Source organism: Eublepharis macularius, chromosome 8, assembly GCF_028583425.1.
Source record: "Eublepharis macularius isolate TG4126 chromosome 8, MPM_Emac_v1.0, whole genome shotgun sequence".
NCBI lineage: Eukaryota > Metazoa > Chordata > Lepidosauria > Squamata > Eublepharidae > Eublepharis > Eublepharis macularius.
The window spans coordinates 76,637,246-76,661,553 of NC_072797.1; the positions used below are offsets into that span (position 1 = coordinate 76,637,246).

Below are 24,308 nucleotides of genomic sequence, written 5' to 3' on the forward strand. Positions count from 1 at the left end.
GTTGTTTACTAATTTTAAGGCTTACGGATTGTAAAATCATTAAGATCTTTATCCCATGACCCTATATCACACTCTGTTCATATATTTATACTTAATGCTGCTTTTATTGTATATTAACAATGCATTTCTTTAAAGCTCTTTTGATTTTGTTTCCTCTAATGTATTTCCTTTCCTGTTTTATTTATTTTTATAGCATTGCTAATTTTGTAACCTGAATTTGATTATTTTGTAAAGTGCACAAAGAAACTTTTGGTTGAAGTACAGGGCATGAATATCTTAAATAAATAAATATGTGAGCTGCTAGTCCTTTAGGTGCTTTGATCTCAAATTATTTAGGGTTTTTAAAGTAATAACCAACACCTCAAATTAGGTCTAGAACCAATTTGACAGCTGACGTAGATTTTTTAGCACTGGCAAGATATGTTTTTCATATCAGTGCCAGTAAGTAGTATTGCTGCCATGTTCTGTGTCAACTTCAGGCTTCTGAACTATCTTCTGTAACACGTCTGCTCAGTACCTAACAGGCCACTTTCACTTCCGGCTTGGGCAAACAGCCTGCGAGCAAGTAAGTGATGCCCAACCCTGCTCAGAAGTGGGGAGTTATTTTGGCTGAGGGAAATCCACTCCTTCCAGTAGGGATTAAAGTGCGTGATGACATCATTTTTGGGAAGTGACGTCATGACATGGGTCAAATGGTGGCCTGGGAGCGTACGCGTGTTCCCCAAAGGGCTGAATCGCCCCCCGGTAGGCCCAATTCGGCCTGAAATGGGCCCTTTGCAGGGTGTGGAAGCGCAGTGGGGCACGCCGTGGCAGGGTGCAGGGGTGCACTACGGTGGGGTGTGGGGGCATGCCGCACCACTTGGGGGTGCACTGTGCCACTGGGAGTGCCCCCCTGCTGGTCAGGTAAGTGGGGGCAGGGGGGAACAATGTGGCAGCAGGGGATCCTCCACCCCTGGTGGGGGAATGGCAAGCCTATTTCATTGACACTATTCCTTGATGAACCTAGAAGCTCCATGGAAAGAAAAAAGACATCAGCCTCCAAGGGCAGACTATATTTATGAACCATGTGGAGATTTTAAATTTTCTTTGGTTACACCTCACCAGGTAAGGGCTAGTTTATGGCAAGGGGACAGTACAGAATCCATTCAACTCTGTCTTGGCTTTAAACATCACACAGCTAGAATATTAATATTCCAGTTGGTAAGGAGCATTAACCAAAGAATTGCTAGGGCCTTGTGACAGTTCCCAGACCTCTAGAACATTTTAATGAGTAAAAGAGCCAAATAAGGTATAATATTGACTGACTTGTAATTTATGATTAAGGTTAAGCAATGCACATAAGGTAATATGGTTGAACATAAGATTAGTGCACTGGTTAATTAACCTCTTATGCCTGGACTATGATTAAACATTGCCATATATTCCATGAAGCCAAGAATGCCATTCATCATGGTGTCATTTGGTAGCAAAGGCAGGAGTTGGAGTTGCTTGCATCCATATCGCCTAACAGGGGCAGGTGTAGAAGTATTACTAGCTTCTACTGACTACCTGCAAATATCTAAAGCTGATGTCAGTGGCAAAGATCACTTCTTAGGACTGTCAAAATCAATCTATCAAATTAAAATTCATTATAATTTTTCTAAAGTCAATTCCATTTGTTCACTGCATTTTAAATTAGTATGTGGCAAATTTGACCAACCGATTAAACTTTTTTGACTAATAAAATATCGAACCCATGTTCAAAAAACTATAGTTGTAGGCTTATAAAGAGTCAGTATGGAAAATCATAGTGTTTAAGCATTTAGCTTTCACTATGAGTGTAATTACAAGTTATTTGAAAGAATTTCTTTTAAAGACTATAGGAATGAATACATAATGCCAGCAAAATAATGGTAAAAAACAGGAGAGGAAGTGTAGGTGACCAAATATATTACAGTTGATGCTAGCTAGCATGTGACATGACATTAGGGATACCAGGTGTCCACCAGTGTTGGATAGTCTCCTGGCAATTTACCTGATTGAGACCAGCGGGAGGTTTTGAGCTGCCCAAAGATCACCTGCCACCAGCAGGCATCCTGGGAACACGTGCAGCACACATGTTCCCAGTGGACGTGACAGAAGTGATGTCATTGCACCAGCCATAGGAGTGATCCCATGCTTTGGGGTCAATTCTCAAACAATTGGCCCTGCACAGAGCTTGGGAGCGCTCCTGCAACCAGCATGACAACACCACTGTGCTGGAAGCTCACACGAGTACCAAGAGAAAGGAAAAGGTGAGTGCTGCCCCCCCCCTTCCTGCTGGGAGGGTAAGGGGACCTGACAACCCTATCTGATGTGCTGATTCCTGTAACTGGGAGAGGGAGACAGTATATTGAATGTTTATGTCTTCTTGTGACGACAGATATTTTGCTGTTGGTAGTATTATTTATGTTTTCTAAGAGTTTCAAATGATTCCCATCAAAAATCCATTCTCAGTTTCATTTTCCAAAGAGGTACTTTCTGGTCTAGAAGTAAGTTCCAAGAGCATCCTCCCTCCACCAGATAATTCATGTTTCCTAATACAAGAAATCTAAAGGTAGAAAACCTTGGATACAGTAGGTGGTCCCTCATTACCATGTTTTTCTACTGATCTTGGTTCACTAGGTTCTGAGGCTTTTGAGATATCTTGTCATCTGCCCTGAGATCTGACCCAGTGACCTGAAAATCAAGAAAATGTCATGTTAGTGGTTACTAATTAGTGATCTAGAGAGCTTCTTTATCTAGCCTTTCAACTTTCTACAGGCAGCAGTAAAAGCTGTCATACACGTCATGCAAAGAAAATGAGCTAGCACCATGTTTTTTTTCCAGTGGTGTAAACTCTAGAGAAGACCCAGCTGAGACTGAAGATGAATATGTAGGTGAGGAAGAAATTAACCTTCGGTGTAGTCTTCGAATTTATATCTCTTGCGCTCCACAAGATACGCTACTACTGTCTCTGAACTGTACATCTATAATGTAGTTAGCCTATTGTATGCATGACTGAAAGAATGAGAGGCAGAGCATTCCCTAAATCATGTGTGTATTATATTACTGGTTTGCAATAATAATTTATGGAAATTTTTATTAGAACTAAAGAATTTAAAACACCAGAAATCTTAATTGTCGTTAGATGTGATATAACGAGTTGGATGGAGCATGTAATCTAAGTGCTCGTTAATCCTTGCTGCACCTCAGTATCTCCTGGGTGGGAGCTTTTGGAGGGGGTGTCAAAAATAAAAAAATTCACATCACAGATTTCACATATCAAGAGACTCTTTCAAGACAGATAAAAATAATCAATTTTTAAATTATTTTATAGGTCTTTAAGATAGAGGTGCTAACGAGCGGAAGAAAGCACTTTGTTGAAAAGAGGTATAGTGAATTTCATGCTCTCCATAAAAAGGTAAATAATATATAAATATTATTACATACATATGTAAATCATACATACATACATACATAAAAATGTTATAAAATAATTATTTATATATTATAAATATATATTAATCATAATATATTTTATATATATATATATATATATATATATATATATATATATATATATATATATATATATATATATATATATTCTCCTTATTTTCATTCTTTCAGAATTAATGGTTCACTTGGTCTCAGAATTTTGGAGCCTTATTTACATGAGTGAAAAACATTTAATACTTTTCCTCTAGCTGCTGCTGTATTGCTTGCTTTAGATACTTAACTGAGTAAAGAGGGGGGAGAACAAAGAATGCAGAACAAGGAAAATTCAGTCTCTTGTAGACAAGATAGATCAGGTCTTGGGTGCATAAATATGTGCCTTTTCTCTAAGACATTAGAGAATGTCAGATTATCTGTTTGCCAGATTATATTACAATAGTGCCTGTGGCTTGAATCCAGTGCATCTTGGGTAAAATTCTATTAATGAAATGCTGCCCTCACACCTCTTCCTTCCTCCCACAGCTTAGTATATCCCTGAAAAGTCACTACTCAGGGCCAGGGCTGCTACAAGATATGGCAAGGGAGGCTGGTTTGATTTGGGTCCAAGTAAATGTGATTCAGCTCTGTTTTTTTAATTATCTGCTCACAGGGATTTTTATCAGGAGGAAAGAGGTCAGTGCTTTGAAATCCATAACAAATATTTTGAAACCTCTAAAGTAATAAAATCCATATTTGAAATCCCAGGAGAACCTTGTTCTAGTTTAGAAGTTTTCCCTTTAAAAGGTATCCAGGGCTTACTGTGCTGAATCATAGCCCTTGCTTTAGCTGTGCCTTAGTGGTTGTCATCAGAACAGTGCATGACAGCCTATCTTAACTGAGAATGAGCAAAGTAGAATGCTTCCTCAACAATGGAGTTGGCTTTGTTTATAAATGGAGGTTTTTGTTGACACAGCTTTTGCTAGGGTGACATCTACTCAAGCTCCTCAAAGATGAAATGTAAATTTTTCAACCCCCCAGTGAGTTTACATGTCAAAGTCAGCTTTGAGTTTCTGTCCTTGTGATTTCCCCCCACTTCACCTTTATTTAGTGGCAGTACTGCACTTAGAAAATGCCCATGTATCAAACAGGAAATTCAGCTAGATGCTGTCTTTTTATTTGAAAACGGCAAGGGTTTCTTTTGTTTGTTCCTTTCTTTTTTTTTAAATTATGTATTAAACCCTTTGATGCCTACAAAGTGCATTACAATGGATTGGATCCTGACACACTTGCAAGAGAGGTGATTTTCACTGATTCTACCCATATGTGCCTGAGGTCTCCTGTCATCCAGGAGAAGCACTTTGAGAGGCATTTTTGAACAGCAGCAGACAGGGAGACAACAGTACTCTTCTGACATAAATTCTTTCATCAGCAGAGATCTTTGGCAAGATTCAAATCTTTATTTATTTGGCTCATCCTTGTATCATTCTAGGTCTTTGTTGGTATTACAAATGGACAGAACTGAAGATGAAAGAGAGTGGCTTAGCGAAGGCCACACAGAGGCATAATTTAGATGAAATGACAAACTATAGTTTGTTGCTACATGATTGAGTATGATAATTCCTTCGGCTTGTCCACTCACTCTCCCCTTCCTCTTCTCCATACATGCAACTTCTGCTTTCATGGTTAAATCAATGTTTCTCATTACATTGGTGCTTCCAAGTGTATGGTTTGTTATCTTCCTTACAAGCCAGGATTCCTCAACCTGGGTTAATTCAATTTTGGATTCTTGTTTTGTAGGGAAAAAGGCAAATCATTGTTTGTGGTTTGAATGTGGAAAGAAACTGTGGCTTTCTGCAAAAGTGGAAGTCTTTCATTTGATTGCCATGTATAAGGAGAAATGGAAAAGAAGCGAGTGCACAAGTCTGAGGATCCACCAGGATTGTTAACATAATAACAAACCCTTTGTCATAATATCAAAATCATCCTGATATGTCCATAGCATTAAGGTCTATTCCAATATTCTAGTTAGTAACTTGATTTAAAAATACGTATTTTACTAGGTAAACCAGAATATAGATATATGTTGTAGAGAGAATAGCAGTATTACACAAGTTTCAGATATTTTACATGATACTATTCATTAGAGTATCATGTACTGCAGGACCCATATTCTATAGAAGTTATTCTACAATATATTGACTATGTCTCTGTATTGGTTGAACCCCTCTCCTAAGATACCAGCTGCATTCTGATGAAGGGTTATTACTAGAGGTGGGCACGAACAGGAAAAAAAACCCGAACACAATGTTTGTTGTTTGTTGCCATCCACGAACAGGGAATCATGAACAACCATGAAGATGGCCCTGTTCACGGACATGTTCATGGTTGGCTGTTCATGGGAGGGAGGGGGGAGACTTGGAAGGGAAGAAAGTTCCCTGTGCCGTTTGCAAACAGCGTGGGGAACCTCCTTCCCTTCAAAGTCCCCCTCCTTCCAGCCGGCTGGAGGGAGGCGGGGGAGACTCTGAAGGGAAGAAGGTTCCCTATGCTGTTTGCAAACGGCGTGGGGAACCTCCTTCCCTTCAAAGTCTCCCTCCTTCCAGCCGGCTGGAGGGAGGCGGGGGAGACTCTGAAGGGAAGAAGGTTCCCTATGCTGTTTGCAAACGGCGTGGGGAACCTCCTTCCCTTCAAAGTCCCCCTCCTTCCAGCCGGCTGGAGGGAGGCGGGGGAGACTCTGAAGGGAAGAAGGTTCCCTATGCTGTTTGCAAACGGCGTGGGGAACCTCCTTCCCTTCAAAGTCTCCCTCCTTCCAGCCGGCTGGAGGGAGGCGGGGGAGACTCTGAAGGGAAGAAGGTTCCCTATGCTGTTTGCAAACGGCGTGGGGAACCTCCTTCCCTTCAAAGTCCCCCTCCTTCCACCCAGCTGGAGGGAGGGGGGAGGGAGACTTGGAAGGGAAGGAAGTTCCCTGCGCCATTCAAATGGCATAGGGAACTTCCTTCCCTTCAAAGTCTCCCTCCTTCCAGCCAGCTGGAGGGAGGGGGGAAGACTCTGAAGAGAAGAAGGTTCCCCATGCCATTTGCAAACAGCGTGGGAAACCTCCTTCCCTTCAAAGTCTCCCTCCATCCAGCCGGCTGGAGGGAGGGGGGAGACTTTGTCAGGAAACCCCTGACAACCAGCTGAGTGGGGGATTTAAGTGTCCCTCTTCCTGCGCTACGCAGGAACAGGGAGAGGGAAATTTAAACGGTGGCAGGCTACACTCAGCTGCTTGTCAGGGAAACCCCTGACAAGCGGCTGAGTTGGGGGTGAAGTGCTCCTCTCCCTGCTGCTGTACAGCAGCAGGGAGAAGGGCATTTCACCCCGGCAGGCTGCACTCAGCTGCTTATCGGGGGTTTCCCTGAGAAGCAGCTGAGTGGGGGATTTAAATGTCCCTCTTCCTGCACTGCACAGCAGCAGGGAGAGGTAAATTTAAACCTCGGCAGGCTGCAATCAGCCCTTGTCAGGGTTTTCCCTGACAAGTGGCTGAGTCAGGGGTGAAGTGCCCCTGGGTTTAGATTGGGGTTTCCAGGGCAACAGTTCAGACAGAGTTCAGAAAGTCCATGCCTACTGTTGCCAAGGGAATTGATTGAAAGGCACCAGACTGTCTGGCTTGACGAACGGCTGATGAACACCACGAACAGGGCTTGAAACGAACACACCTGCATCGGGAACGGGGCCTCATGAACAGCTTGCTCACGAACAGCTGATCGTAGTGTTCGTGGCTTTTTTTTGTTCGTATTGCTGTTCATGCCCACCTCTAGTTACTAATAGACATACACACACATGGTTTAACCACCTTTTTTAAAATCCCTCAAATTTAAAAGGTGATTTGGAGGCCAAAGGAGAAAACTATGTAAATCTATGCATTTGTCTATCATGAGGGAAGTAAACATAGGGAAAGCTTCCAGAGTTTAGAATCAATAGTTAAAATAACAAAACATACTCTCAGTCTATTATTACATGAATGCTGAGCTTCATTTTTCTCTTTCTTGTCCTCTATGTAGCGTTGCCAGCCTCCAGGTGGTGGCTGGAGATCTCCTGGAATTACAACTGATCTCCAGGTGACAGAGATCAGTTCCCCTGGAGAAAATGGCTGCTTTGGAGGGTGGACACTATGGCATTCAACCATTCTGCGGCCCCTCCCCTCCCCAGACCCCACCTTCTCCAGGCTTCACCCCCAAAATCTCCAGGAATTTCGCAGCCTGGACCTGGCAACCCTACTTCCACGCCCTGTTAAGTGGACCTTTGGGGCAGTTAATTAGCAGCCATTATGTAAAAGAGGATGCTGGACTAGTTGAACTACTGATCTGATCCAGCATGGCTGTCCTTATGTTCTTACCTCAGGAGTTATCTCTGAGAGCTGGCCACTCATTTCCTTGTTCTCTCTCTGTTTCTCAAATATCTTACCTGTAGAGTACGAAAATTCTTTTCAATCCCTGTAATTTTATGTATATTACAGACTAGCACAACTTGCTTGTTGTTTTAAAAATGCGGGATCCTGCATAAGAACTAATGTCACATTTTGCAGTTTTTAAGGTTTGATTCTAAATATAATGCACAAGAGTGCAGCTGAATTCTGTGTTAAATTTATGACTACAGTGACTACAGTGGTCCAAGCAATGGTCACCTCTAGGTTGGATTACTGTAAAGCGCTCTGCGCTGGGCTTCCCATGGGCCTGATCCGGCGGTTACAGCTGGTACAGAATGCAGCAGCGCGGGTCATTGCTGGAGCACCAGTGTGGGAGCATATTACACCGGTGCTACGCCAGCTGCATTGGCTGCCAGTGGAGTACCGAATGTGGGAGCATATTACACCGGTGCTACGCCAGCTGCATTGGCTGCCAGTGGAGTACCGAATCAGGTTCAAGGTTTTGGTGTTAACCTACAAAGCCCTACGCGGACTGGGACCGACGTATCTGAGGGACCGTCTCTCACCATATGAGCCCCGGAGGACTCTCCGCTCTGGCGGAAAACATCTTTTAAGTGTCCCTGGCCCTAGGGAGGCCCGCCTGGCGTCGACCAGGGCCAGGGCCTTTTCAGTCCTGGCCCCGACCTGGTGGAATGCTCTGTCTTGCGAGACAAGGGCCCGGCAGGATTTGCTTGCATTTCGCCGGGCCTGTAAGACAGAGCTATTCCGCCAGGCATATGGCTAACGCCGGGCAGTGCCCGCCCCCCCCCCCCCGTGAAGAGGGGGTTAAACCATCACCCCTATGCAAACACAGAGGCATGTATGAACCACTATGCAGCATGAATTGTTATATTTAATGTTTTTAAATGTTTTTAAATGTATTATTTAATGTTTTTAAATGTTTTTAAACATGTTTGTATTTGTTATCCGCCCTGAGCCTGCGAAAGCGGGGAGGGCGGAATATAAATATAATAAATTAAATTAAATTAAATTATATCAGCTATGGATTGACCATAGCTGATATAATGGAATATTTAGTTTCTAACTGGAGAAATTGCCCATCACATGACCTGTTTATATCAAACTCACATAACCTTTTTATAAAGTGTAATTTCTGTACTTAAATAAAATCAGTTTATTTGTATGCCGAGCTTTTGATAACAAAATTAAGTTAAGCATACTTTTGTCATTATTACCTTTCTACATATAAATACACTGTCCATTTTCATAGGTTATCTTTTTTACTATTTCTAGAATATCTGATCTCTTCATAGGGAAAAGGTTGTTTTATTTGATTGCTGTTTGTATTTCTAGCTTAAGAAATTCATACGAACTCCAGAAATCCCTTCTAAGCATGTAAGGAACTGGGTGCCTAAAGTGTTGGAACAGCGTCGTCAAGGCTTGGAAGCTTATTTACAGGTGAGGTACTTTAATACAGCCTATAAAGAATTCTGTTTCAAAGGATTATGTTATTTCTTTTAATTGAATCTAAACTGTGCTTATGATGGTGGTGGTGGAAAGTGCCATCAAGTCACAGCCAACTAATAGAGATACCTGCTGGGGTTTTCTCAATGAGAGACTAACAGTGGTGGTTTGCCATCGCCTGCTTCTTCAACCCTGGTCTCCCATACAATTATTAACAGAGGCCAACCCTGCTTAACTTCCAGGATCGGATAAGATCAGGCTATCCAGGTCAGGACCCCTGTGTTTCTGCTTAAGTATAATTATGCAGTATCTGTTATTTCTTCAAACTTTAGTATTTCTAGCAAGTGTTTGTAGCATTCTCTTTCTGAAATCTAGATGACTCGGTAGGAATGGTGCACTTTAGATGTAGGATTAGTACATATAAAGGTCTTACATCTGTTAATGACTAACAATGCCATCTGAAGCAGAGTTGCATCCTTGTAAGCCCATTGACTTCAGTGGGATTTAAAGGGTGCAACTCTTCTTAGGATGGCACACTGAAAGCAGCAGGGAAAAAGGGGGGGGAGGAACAGGAATGGAAGAGAAAAAAGAAGCAAGTTAAGGTATAAAAATACGTATATAATTGTTCCATGGGGTTAAAGGACCCTTAGCTATTTGCTCACTTCTGTAGGAGAAAGCTGTAGAGAAGCATAGTGGATCCTTTGGCCAAAGGCTATTCTAGGAGCCAGAGGGGAAATCTCATGTTTTTTTTTAAGTCATTTTTATTGAATGGGTTAAGATACATTCCTTTAAAATATAGAATTTCATTTATCCTTCAGATTGATATATATGCCCCCCATCCCTTCCCCTCCCCCTTTTCCCTTTTTGACTTCCAACAGCACTAGAACCCCTTTATTTCTTATCATTACCTCTATTCACACTATAGTCCTTATTATCAAAGGTAGAGTTCATATACATTCTCCACACCTCTTAGTAGTTTTCTAAAGTCCACAATTGTCCTCTCACATCCCACTTATTTTCCAGATAGTCCTTAAATTTCCTCCAATCAGTTAAAAATTCATTTGGATTTTGCTCCCTCAACTTTCTTGTCATTTTGTCCATCTCCGCCAAGTACAACAATTTTTGAATCCATTCTTCCACTTCTGGTATGTCTTCTTGTTTCCAATATTGTGCATACAATATTCTTGCTGCTACAGTCATATAAAATAACAGTGTCCTGTCTCCCATATTTACTTTTTGCATATTTAGTCCTAGCAACAACATTTCCGGGCTCTTCAGCAAATTACATTTCATAATTGACAGCATTTCCACATAAATCTTAGACCAAAAATTTTTGGCCTTATCACAAGTCCACCACATGTAAAAAGAGCCCTCATGTTTTTTACACTTCCAATATTTATTTGACATGTCACTGCATTTGCTAATTTTTTGGGCGTTAAATACCATCTGTAAATCATCTTATATCCATTCTCTTTCAAATTGTTACATGTAGATGTCTTCAGTGTGTTCCTCCATAAAAATTCCCAATTCTCCATTGTAACATCTTTGTTAAAGTTTATTGCCCATTTCACCATTTGTGTTTTGACTACCTCATCTTGTGCGTGTCAGATCTGTGGCTAAATAATAGTTGTAATCCAGACTACCTTCTGCAATCAGACAAGAGTCCGTTGTTTTCAAAAGATTTACTGAAAAAGGCAACCATTATAGTCCACTGGCCCGGATGCAATATCTGGGCTGGTACACGTGTATTGTTACGAATGATAGGCAAAGAACAAGGTACAGAGTATCAAACCCCAGCAGGCCCAACCTCCCCCCATAGTTCTCAAAACAAGCTGCTTGAGGCTGAGAAAGTGAAAGTTTCCCAAGGCTGGAAAAGCTGTAGTCAAAACATTCCTCTTCTGTGAGATAGCTGCTAGGGAACGTCTTGGCACCTGTAGAAGAAGCACTCAGAACACTAGAAGAATTAAAATGGAGTCTCTTTGGTTACAACATAGGAGAAAACATTCTGAACCTGACAGTGCGTACCATTTCAGTAAAATTTTATACATTTTATAAATCAGTTTTGCTCCTTCTCCAAACAAAATTTCTTCTTATTCTGTATTTTTTGTTCTGAAACCTGCTTTTCTTTTGTCAGATTCAAATACATCTTTAATTTGTCTATATTGCAACCAACCATACTCAAATGGTAACTCCTCTTTACTTTTTATTTTGAAGGTATATCTGTCAGCCCATAATAACTCTTTGTAGGTTAACCAATCTTCTCCCTTATAATACATATTTGGGTTCACCACTTCTGCTGGTACAATCTACATGGGCCTTTCCCCCCCATAAACTTCTTATATTTTTGCCAAATCATGAAGACATTCCTTCTCACAAAATGATGCTGAAACATACCGTCCATTTTATGTTTCTCATACCATAGATACGCATGCCAACCGAACAGATTATTATGCCCTTCCAGTGCTAACAATTTAAGATAGATAATTTTACCCATTCCCTCACCCAAATTAAACAAACCGCTTCATGGTACAATCTCAAATTTGGTAATTGCAGACCTCCCCTTTCTTTTGCGTCACACAACACTTTCATCTTAATTCTTGTTTTTTTCCCTGCCCAGACAAAATCTGATATCTTCCTTTGCCATTTGTCAAAATGCTTCTTATGTTTAACAATTGGAATCATTTGTAACAAAAACATCGTTGTGGGTAGTACATTCGGGAAATGCACATGGGCCTCGGACATGGCCACAGTGGGCAGTGAAGTACCAAAGGAGCTTAAAGATCAGGTTTAAAAGATAGCCCTGGCTACAGCCTTTGCCTCAGACAACACCCTAGATGCCTTCCAGGCCATTGGGTACAACGTTATGGTGAGACGCAACACTTGGCTAAGGAACTGGGATGTCAACCCATCTGCTAGGACCAAGGTGATGGCTATACCCTTTACAGGAGCCAAATTATTTGGTGATGCCCTAGAGAAATAGTTGGTGGAGAATAAGGAGAAGAAAAAGTTCCTACCATCAAAAAGGAAAGAATAAAAGGCTAGACAAAACATGCAGTCCTTTCGAGACTTCAAATGCTTCCCATGTCTGAGTATCTCTAGACCTTGCAAAGGTAGCTGGCAGCTCAGAGGCAGAATGGAAAATAGACCATCTTTCGAAAATCTGGCCAGTAAACAAAAGGACAGAAGAAAGGACATTCAGTATGACTACAACCAACACACAGGAATCATACAAATTGAGGGACTCCTTTAGAACTTCGCGTCAACGTGGCAGAAAACGATCATAGACAAATGGGTATTGGACACAATATCTGTGGGATACTCCCTGGAATTCAAAGCAATGCCACCAAGATACTTCATCCAACTACCAAGAAATTCATTGAGGGAAAAACACGTGACGATAAGAAAAGCCATCCAACACCACATAGAAATAAAAGCGATAGAACCAGTCCTGTCGCAATACAAGAACAAAGGAGTCTCAGTGTTCTTCATTGTACCAAGAAAGAATGGGGATGTAAGAGCCATTCTGGACCTGAAAAGGCTGAACCAATACATCAAGGCACGCAAATTCAGGATGGAAACGCTGAGGTCCGTAGTAGGGGCCATGCAGAAAGTAGAATACCTAGCCTCCATAGATCTATCAGAGGCTTATCTGCATAGCTTCATAAAGGAAACACATCAGAAATAGCTCCACTTCGTGTACAATGGAGAACACTACCAATACAGAGCCCTTCCATTCATACTCAAATAATCTCCAAGAGCATTTACAAAGATACTAGTGACACTGATGGCATTCCTGAGATTACAAGGGATTTCTCTATACTCCTACCTGGATGACATTTTGATAAAAGCCACATCTCTAACATCGGGACTAGAGGCAGTGAAACAAATAATAGACTGCCTGGAAGACCACAGATTTGTCATCAACAAGGAGAAGAGCAGCCTAACACCAGTACAGAAAATCGTACATTTGGGGGTCACGCTAGACACTATAAAAGACAAAGTCTTTGTGTCGCAGGAGAGACAACAGAAAATCAGATCCATGGTAAAGGAGGTTCAGAGAGGAAGTAAAGTGGAAGTGATGAGGCTAGCTCAACTTCAAGGGATGATGGTGTCCTGCCAGGACATCCTGCAGTGGGAGAGAATCCATATGTGACTGCTACAGAGGTTCTTATTACCCTTCCAGTCAATTACAGCACACAACTGTCAAAAAAGAATATTAATACCATCGACCCTCCGATAAGACCTGGAGTAGTGGTTAAAACTAACAAGATTTCAGGAGGGATATCCACTCAGGGAGCCGAAGAGAATACTTATGACCACTGATGCCAGCCTAAGGGGATGGGGAGCACATACGCAGGAAAGGATAGCCCAAGGAATGTGGGCAGAAAAAGGAAAAAACCAAAACTATGAACTTAACTGGAATTAAGGGCTATCAAAAAAAGGCCTATGGGAGTTCCAAGACATACTGTATGGACATCACGTCATGGTGCAGATGAACAGCATGACGGCAAAGGCGTACATAAACAGGCAAGGGGGAACCAGGTTCAGATCCCTGAATCGAGAAGCAACGACAATTATGGTCTGGGCAGAATTGAACCTAAAATCTATAAAAGCGGTGCATGTTATGGAACAGGAAAACACTGAAAGTGCTCCCTGGGGCAGCAGGTAAGCAGATGAATTAAGGAATGCATAATCGTAGCATATAAAGCCAGACAGTTAGAACTAGGGGTGTGTGCTTTGGGTTTCTAATTCAAACCTGAACTGGGCCCGATTTGGAATGATGCGTTATTTCCAAATTGGCTCCAGCATTGCTGAGCTGATTTGGAAATACCGAAGCAAAGCATTCCAAAGCGTTTCAGAATGCTTTGGAAAGCTTTGGATAGAGCAGCAGCAGTCCCAGCACTTGCTGTTTGCAAACAGCAATAAAAGCGATGCTTTAAGCTTCCCACTGACTTTTTTTACCTCATGAGAGGGGGAGGAAAGATATAACAATAAAAAGTACATAAGAACTTATATGGACACTACGTTTGAATTTAGCTTAGACTAATAGAAAGATATATTCAGAATATATAACAACACAATATCATTCCCTCTCCGTAGTTGCTTATACCCAAACTTTAATAATAATTTTTATTCAATAATTTCTCCTGATTTTTTATCTTTGTATCATATTACGTTAATTTATCTTAGTTTTAAACTAAATAATCAAAGAAATCTTTCCATTTTTTCCAGAACTGCACTATTGATCTATTGTGCACCTAAGAAATTAATTTGGCCACATGAATATTCGTAAATCTTATCCATTTCACTGCATATAGTACTTTTTCCAGCTGTCACCATGTACAGGAAAAGGTCTCCCTGTTCTTTTGTTACATTATTTGGTAAGCAGTTTAGTAGCATATTTTTCAGATTTAGCTAAAACCTGAGTTTGAGAATCTTTTGCATCTCTTCATAGAGCTTTATCCAGTATCTTCATGCTTTCTTACATGTCCACCACATATGATAAAATGTTGCATCTGTGCATTGATATTTCCAACACTGTCCACTATAGTCCTTACTAATTCTCGCAATGTCTCGCATCTAAAAAACATTTTATACTAGTTCTCTTTTAACAACTGACAATCTGTAAATTTAATATCTTTAATCCGTAAATCTCCCCATTGGTTTATAGGGATAGTTTCTCCGAAGTTTTTCATCCACATACAGATTTTAACTTGTTCAATTCCTGTGTTGTTGCAGTAAACTTTTATGAATTTTCCCTAATAGATGCTTCAGATAACCACTTATTAATTAAAATTCTGTTTTTTCTTTTAAACTACTGCCTTCTTTAACAGTTTGTTCTTTGAACCTTGAGTCTATGGAACCATGGAATATTTTCCCCTTGAGCTTGGATTTCTTCCCATGTTTTCACATTTCCTTGTTTGTCTATCATAGATTCATAGCTGAGTTTCTATTTGTGGTTGCAGTGTCACAATGAGCATTTATTGGCGACGTAAATGGTGAGGTTGGTGGGCTCAGTCTATTTCTGCATTGAAACCATGTTTTGAGTAGCCCATCTCTTAATATATGGGTCCCATCCTGCTTTTGAATGGATTTCAGTATTTCTTAAGCCATAAATAATTATGGATGCCTTCTTTAGTGTCCATTATTTCCAATTTGATGTGTCTTCTGCTTGGATTTATAATCCAATCTAGGGGTGTGCACTGGGGAAATATTCGGTTTTTCCACTTCAGGTTTATCCGAAGCAGGAAAAGGATTCGGAATAACCCGAATAGCTTTGGAAAAAGTTTTGGAATCGCTTCGGTATGCTTTGTAATGATTCAGAGCATACCGAAGTGAGGCCCTCCACCCCCTGAGCCCCCTTTCCCCCAACCCCACTTATCTTTCCTGAAGGCAGGAGCTGGCTCCTCCACCACCCGCGCTGCTTCCTCTGCCTCCGCAGCGGCCAGCTGGGCGGTGGGGAAGGCCAGAACAGGTGCCTCCACCACAGCGCCCAGCAGGGTGGCAGAGTAGGCCAGAACAGGTGCCTCTGGCGCCTACACTGCCACTTCCACCTCCGCAGAGGCCAGATGGGCGGCAGGGAAGGCCAGAGCAGGTGCTACCGCCACTTCCAGGATGTCCTATGTAAGTGGGGTGGTGGTGGGAAGGAGCCCTTTAAAAAGGCTCCAAAGCTTCCCAAAACAACCCAAATCGCTTCGGGAAGCTTTGATTCGGTATTTCCAAATTGGGACCATCATACTGGCCCCGATTCAGAAATACCGAATCTTTACGAATTGGGCCCAATTTGGGTTTTTTTCTGAACTGGGAACCTGAAGTGCACACCTTTAATCCAATCTGTTATCCAAACCAATGCCGCCGCTTGGCAATGTAGTTTGATATTTGGTACTGCCAGTCCTCCTTGTTTTTTGTCATCCTGTAATACTTTAAATCTTGTCCTTGGTTTCTTCTCTTTCCATATGAAGTCATTTATTACTTTCTGCCATTTCATTAAAGTCTTTTGATCAATATGAATTGGAACCATTTGAAACAGGAAATTCAATTTTGGTAGTTGTCAGGCTCAGGCGTACCCTACCCCTGCGAGTGTCTTTGCTATGGTGATGTTCACCCGCCGCCTTCTTGATTTCTGCTTCTCGGCCTTTGGGGTCTGCTCCATCGCCGTTGGCCCACTAGGCCCCTCTTGGTCACTGGAATACTTCCTCTTGAAGGCCTCAAAATCGGGGTGATTGGGCCCTGAGTACTCCCCAGGTTCCCCTCTGCAACCCTGAGAAGGTGGCTCTCCACTCCAGGAACAAACCTCCAGCCTCTGCACTCTCCTCCCAACTCTCCTTCAACCTACTTCCTCCCTCCCCCGCTTGTGGGTGGACCTCCGTTTTATCCCCTCACCATTCCCAGGCACCACTTCCTAGCCCCACCCCCAACAACCTAGCTGCTGCCTTGGCTGCCCTAGGTAGCCATACCTGTGCCTGTTTTGCTCTCAGCTTCTCCTTGCTCTTTCTCATCTTCTCTAGCCTGCCTGCTGGTTTGCTGGGCTGTGGTTCTTCCCCTGCCTGCTACTGGGTTGTGGTGCAGCCCTGGGCCACGATGCTACCCGTGATCTGCTGCCTGTGGTGGCACGGGCTGGCTGTCCCTGCCTCCTATGCCCTCTTCCTCCAGCTAGGCTGGGCTGCTCTAAGGGCTTGGCTGGGAAGCTGGTGGTGGCTAGGACCCAGGAGGTGTCTTCTAGCCTGCCTCCTGCTGACGAGGGCTTGTTAGCACCTGGGCCCTCCTCAGCATTACAGTCCTCTGTTGGTGCCTTGCTGCCTGTCTTCTCCTTGCTGCTGTTTTTTTCCTCCTTGTCAGGTGAGTGCTGAGGGTACCAGGGCTGGACGGTGGGGCTGCCATCCTGGGTTTTGGGGTATGTGGCTCTGGGAGGGTTCCCAAGTCCGGCCTGGTTGCCGGACAGTAGTATATTCATTTTAACAGCAGAGCTTCTTCCTAGTCATGAAATATTCAGTTTCTCCCATCTTTGCAGATTTTCAGTTATTCTTGTCCACACTTTTTGATAATTATCTTTATAAAAGTTCTCATTTCATGCTGATACATTTATTCCTAAGTATTTTACAGCCTTTGTGGTGATAGAATTATCTTCTAATCTTAAAGGACAATTTGGCCCTTCCTAACAAATTTAACTGCTCAGCCAACTTCTTCATACATAATTAAAAATAAAAATATAACTTGCCTGTCAATACCTCTTGAATGTTTGACTGTAGATTATTTGACCCGCATTAATTGTTACCAAGGAAATTATTAAAACAATACAGGAGTTGTTTGTCCAGGAAAATAATTCCTTTGGAAAATTAAAATTATTCAAGTTGGGTTTTAAATTATCTGATTTAAATGGTAGCACTTACCAACATCATCAAGAACAACACAGAATAAATGGGAAAGACATTTCATTTCGATGCATTGAAACAGTGTATTTTATTTATAGTATTTCTGTTAATGTGTGTCTGCTACCTGTATGTCTCGCACATCCAAAAATAGTCTTTCAAAAAATGTATAAAAATGTATCAAACTAAAATTAATCTCTTTGTGGTTTATATCTGTGTTGGTGATGAATAACCTACATTTTCAAGGCAAATGTACATATCCAAGATAACTTGCATATGGTAATTACTAACAGAATATACTGGACAATTGAAAATCTGTTACTGAAATGATCCACCTTTAGTTTGTCATACACAGTCCTGTTAGATCCTTGATCAGGAATCAGCAGCTGTTGTCTAAATTTGGTCCAGGAAGATGGTCAAGCAATTGAAATGATCATGGTCATTTCCATGTCAGTTGATAGCTACTGCTTCATGTCATAGCCAGTTTGCTATTGCAGTTTCATGGTATAGTACTTTTACATTTATGTTGGTAACACTCAAAGTTTAATCATAAATTGCTTAAATATTTCCTGGGGAACTATACATTTGACCTCTATTCATTCCTGTAAGCTAGAAGTAATCAGGGATATTTGGTGTCGCTTAGCAGTAATATGACTCCCATAATTAATGTCTTCAAAGATTCACGCACTTAAGTGCAGTTGGCATGAGGTTGACAGGAAAACTGAGGTAACATTTCCAATAGAAAGTGGTTATTATTTCATTGGAAGTAGAGGTATTAGACTAGATTTTGTTCAGTATGGAGGTGGTACCCCACTGCCACATCACTTGACCCTTGATTGTCACCAAGGCTATAGGGTGTTTCTGATGTGTCAGTCCTCTTTAAAGTACTCTAGGTTTTACAAAGGTGAAGAAGAAATGTAAAGTGTAATTTATTAAGGAACAAAAGAAAGTGAAGTGGGTTTAAAGCTAATTTCCAGCCACTATCCAGTGTCTTACACTGGGTTGAAAGGGGAAGGGCTTAGGAAACTTTCTGGATCTTGCTTTATGGTTTAGTATAATTGTCCAAACTGGGCAGGCTGCATAGCCTCAGCCTCAAGGCCACCCTCACTTGCCTACAGGAAGGGCCACTGAGACCTACACTTACCTACCTAAGGTGTCCAGCTGTGACCACAAGGCTTCCTTGACCAAGTGGCTCACTCCAGTCACCATGCAGGAGTGCTGTCAGGAGCTGCAGCAGCTGACAACTTAACCCTCTTTTGCCCAAGCAGACCATCAGACATGCACCTCCTCAGCCTTATGGCAGCCCAGTACAGCCAAACAAAGCAGTACAAGCTATGCTGGAGAACCAGCAGGATCTGCCTCAGGGACCTTGCTCCAACTGGGGAAGAGCAGAGATATTCCCACAAGGGAAGATGGCCCCTTCGGAGGAGAGGAAGGAGGTGAGGTTTGCAAGGGCAATGACAGCCTATTTAAATCTTCAAAACAACGGGCTGAGGAAAGGGTGGTCAGGATTGCCCCTAGCTTTGGAGCTGGTTGGAGACAGAGCTTCATGAATGGAAGAGAAGGAATGGGATAAACTAGAAGCCCCTTCACTTCCAACCTGAGGCTTTTGCCGGGCAAGGATTGAGGAACCCCCCCCCCCAAGCTGGGGCAAAGAGGAGGAGGGTGCTACTTCAGTCTTCTTCCACCCCACCCCCCTTGAACCAGGTACCTCTGCAGGGGCTCCAGCTGTAGTTCTGTGGCAGCCTTTCCCTTTGGCAGGCCAGAAGCAGACCTTCCATGTACAATGAGATATTCTCCCTTCTCCCCCAGCTGTCAAAAAGAACTACTGAGCATAGTTTATTTAAGAGGGGCAATGACTGTCCATTGTTCTGTGCTGCTTTTTTCTCCTGTTTTCCTCCACCAACTCCATATAATTTTTATAACATTCTGTATCAATCTTACTGAATTTATTGTAAGGTTCATTCAGTGTAAGAGGTTGTAAACCGCTTCAGGCCTTGTTTGAGGGAGAGGTGGTATAAAAGTCTAAAAAATAAACAAAAATTAAACCGATAGCTGGGGAAACTCTCAAAATATAATATACCACTGTCTCCAAGTTAAAATGTTGTAGTATATAAAAAACAATAACTATATTTTCCCTGTTTCCTTTTATAATTCTTTTTGTGTGTATGTAAAAACATTTTGTTTTGACAGACCATAAGTGATGGTTATGATATTTGAACTGGTATATCCATCACATCAGGAAGAGAACAGATACGCTATGGAATAGGCTTGTCAGTGGGTGTAAATGAACATAAGTTCATCCTGGGAAGAGGAAAATACAAATATATTTTACTTGTATTTTATCTCTCTTTTTTTAAAGGATACCACTGAGAATGTATGTTAATCACGCAGAAAACCTACCTGAAATTATTCAATATCCCTCTCCCTCCAAAACCCCGATTAGTTTTGAGTAATCACTGTTGTGTGGTTCTTATAAGGATCTCTAGAAGGGCAGTATGATAAGTGTAAAGAGACAAAATGTTCTTTATCCTCATTAAAGATTGTGAACAGTGTGTTAAATAATATTAATGGCCAGGATTGTCAGTGTTTAACAGTACTTTCCTAGTACAAGTGATTTTATTGATCAATGCAGACTCAATGTAACGGGGCAGATTATTCTACTGATTTTATCGAAACCTTAACTAAGTTTGTTAGTACAGCACATATCTTTAAATAGATCTAGATGATGATGTAGATTAAGAAAAGCAGAACACCATCCATCTTTTTTTGATCTGTTAATAACTTAAATCCATCATTGTTGCTACCAGCTGTTTTCAGATTCTTTAGAGCATACACATTTCTTTAGTATTTAGTATGGAAAGCAACAACAGAGTTTTCACAAATCTTGAGTTGTTGAAGCATCTGATACATGTAATAGTATCTCTTCTAAGGGCAAGAGATAATAAAAATCTTGTGCTAATAGAAAATACCAATAATTGTTGTTCTTCAGCACAACAGTATTAGAGCCCTCACACTAGTTTTTGTTTGCAGCATGTTTTAAATACCCTTAGAGTTTTTATCTTGAAAATGGCAATTTGATTTTATTTGTCAAATCACAAATAATTACATACACTATAGGAAGGGGAAAGACAATGGTTCAGAGAGAGAGCGCACATGCTTTGTACACCAGATGTCTCTGGCTGCTCCAGTTAAAGGATCTTGTGCTGAGAGAAATCTTTCTCTGCCTGAGAGTTTCTGGAAAGCTGCTGCAAGCTAGACAACACTGCACTTGGTGGACCAATGGCCTGGTTCGGTATAAGCTTCAATATGTTCAGTTTTCTGCTTTCCTTTTTTGCTACATATATTCAGAAGCTACATGTAGTACTGAAATCCTAGATAGTCTTTCATCTTTTTCTTCTATTTTACAGTTTGAAGTAAATGTAATCCATCCATCTATGGGTCAGACAATATAGAAGTTCCTAGTAAAATAATACCACACACATGTCCACCTTCTAGCTCATTTGTTCTTGCTTTGTTAGATTGAAATACTCTTGAGAATTGAGAATGATCAGCTGTGTTTTTCCCCTGCTTATAAAAAGAGTCAATGAACAACATGTCTTAAGATAATGGTGTTGTTTTATTTACATTGGAATGGTTTTCTTGATATGGGAATAGATAGGCCTTCTAGTAATCATGCTTGGATAGTCAGTCCATGCACATATCCTTCTGAGAGTCTCTACCAAATATGTTTGCTTTCTAAGGAGGATCTAAACTTTAGATTCTTTTCCATTCAAAGCATTCAATTGCCTTTTCAAAAAGACATAAATAAAATGGCTCAAAGCAACATACGACAAAACCAAGCCAACAGAACAGACCAATCCAAAACAGGGAAATCAAAGCCGTATGCATTGAAACGAGACTCTCAGAACACCAACTGACTAACTTTTTAAAAGCTTTCTGAAATTAAATTTGCAACCCTTCCTAAAAATAGCCATGATGGGCATGATGTGTGTATGTGGCAGCCTACTCTGTGACTTCCTAGAATGGTCTGCCACTGACCTCCCTCACCTTGAACAAAGGGATGGTGTCAACAGCTGCAGCTGGGAAGACTTTTTTATTGGGGAGACTTTTTTGTTTCGTCTGGCATACTCCCACTAAACTTTTATTGGCCTTCCACTTGTGTTTATATTTCTATGTTTTTAATGTATTGTTAAATATTTAAAAAACATTTAAAATTGTTTTAAATGTTTAATGCCTGATGGTCACTGCCTTGGGAACCCTACTTAGGTAGAAAGGCAGCATATAAATGTTTTAAATAAATATAGAAAGCAAACCCCTTTAACGTGGTCTGTCTTACTAACCAGCAACACCTCTGTCATGCCTGAAATCTGTTTACATTTATTCTCTCATAACTACATAACCATGGCATCAAGGTAGAGTTGCCAGTCTACCGCCCCTTCCACCCCCACCCCAGCTTACCTGGCCACCAGGAGGGCTTTTCAGCACTTGGGCCCTCCTCAGGGCTGGATTCTGGTTGAATTGGGTCCCCTGCAGAGTACGGGAGCACTCCCAGGATGGCACGTGGCCTGCACTATGACAGCACTTCCTGGAAGTGATGTTATTGCACAGGCTGGGAGCATGCACATGAGGAGAACAGCTCAGGTAGGTGCCAGATCTCCAGCCTCCTGCCAGGAGGGTAAGCGGAACTGGCAACCCTTCATCAAGGTATTGACTGAGGGCAGAGACGGCTGCTTCTGGTAAATTGATCAAAGAAATACAAAGCTCACAAACTGCAGTTGATACAAAGTTAGCATTTCAAATCTCCAGACGGTCTGCCCAAGCAACTGCATATAGATATTAAATAACCTTGGGGAGAGAATGGAACCATGGGATACCCCACATGTAAATTCCTAAAGGTTTGATTCAGCCTCTATAACTATCTCCCTTTGGATCAAATTACGCAGAAGAGTACATAACCAAGAGTACATAAAATAACCATTCCACACACATGCTTGCACACAGACATACATCCAATGATACAGATGATTCTACTATCTTATGTGGGCTGTTTAATCTCTTTCACGTAATTTCAGGTGATGAGCACATTTGGTTACCTGGAGCATTTTCTTTTCTTCTATCTAGATATATAAAAATAAGGTAATCAAAACTTTACTATCATCATGAACTCAAATTGTCACACATCACGCTACATTGTTTTTAATAAATGTTTTACTGCTGTAGAGACTTTAACAAAAAGTTTTTAGATAGAAAGTATCTGCAAGTCTTCAGAAAAGTTAGTTGGGCTGTCTCTAAAAATTCAGTTTATGCTTTCTAAAATACTGCCAATGCTACCCATTCAATGCTATCAATGCTACTCCAGTCCAGCTAATCGAAATGTTTTGTATTTATTATATACACAGCTAAAAAGCTAGCAATTGAGTGCCAAAGCTCAGTTTATTAATTTTTTATTCCATAAGGAAGGAGTCCTTTAACTAAATTACATGCAATCTAAAGGCAGTGCATACACTAAGGTTCTATTGTTGACACAAGTTGCAATGTTGACACAGGAAACCTGAAATGCAAGTCTGGACAGCAGTGGAAAAGTTGAATGCTTCTATCTTTTTATTGTATCCTCACTATCTTGCTCAATTTTCTCTGATCTACAGGTGAAATGTTTAAAGTTTGCATAAACTAAAACAGGCACAAAGTAGACCTGGTGCTTTTAATTTCATTAAACACAATGTAACTGGTGAAGATTAATGTATATATCTCTTGCTAATTCTTTCCAATTACTTAGTTCATATAAATTCCCAAGCCTGGTTAATTATGCTGAAGTCAAGAGGTAATTTTTAACAGTATTTCCACAGCAGGGGAATTTTCTCGGTGTAACCTTGCCCTCTAGTAGAAACTCTCAGCAGATTAGGCTCTCTGACTCTAGTCCATTCATTTTCAACTCAAGCCTAATTGCTGCCGACTGGCTGCCACAGGTACCTGGCTATTGTACACGTAAAGAATTCAGGTCCTTCCGAGAACAAATAAGGAAAGATTAATTGTTCGTTTTGTTTCATCCCAAGAGAAATGTGGGCCTTTAATCAAGAAAAATAATTTCTTCTGTTGATTTGGCTTATTTGGAGGGACGCATAATTGTAGAAAAGAATGTGGTGGTCATGCATTTTGTAAGAAACGTAGCCATTTGCTTTGCACAGGAGGCAAAGATAAAATGAAATAAAGGAAAGACAATGCCGGAATTGATGGGGATGGTTCACATTTCTCATAGTAAGTAATTTGGCTGTTGGGCTTTTATTTGAACCAATATTGCTAGGTAGTATTGTCATTTGTTTTGTCTGCCTCTTTGGAATCTAATCAAGGAGACAATAGTAGGGGGGAAAAACACTTCTCCAAATTGTCCTTAATTGCTAGAACACAAAGTGAGCTAAACACTCTGGTGTTTCCAATTAAAGAACCTGTTTCAAGCAAGCACCATTAAATCTATCTTTCCTTGTCTGATAAATAAGCTATCAAAGACTGGAACAGATTAATTGAGAGCAATTAATTCAAGGCTTAGTATAAAAGTCAGACAAAGCCAATGCTGTCAATGACTACAGATTTGACATAAAATAAATTATTTCTTGGATTAGAAACATTTTAGCCCTTGC

The 24,308-nt window shown here is 41.1% G+C and overlaps 1 protein-coding gene across 1 annotated transcript in view; it reads left to right on the forward strand.

Annotated features, from left to right (window-relative positions):
• The window catches only part of SNX24 (sorting nexin 24), a 106,698-nt gene that overhangs the window by 54,222 nt on the left and 28,168 nt on the right, over nt 1-24,308 (forward strand). Inside the window, exons 2-3 of the mRNA XM_054986496.1 lie at nt 3,338-3,421; nt 9,191-9,295. Of these exons, the coding sequence (XP_054842471.1) occupies nt 3,338-3,421; nt 9,191-9,295 (189 nt within the window). The remainder of the gene's footprint in view (nt 1-3,337; nt 3,422-9,190; nt 9,296-24,308) is intronic.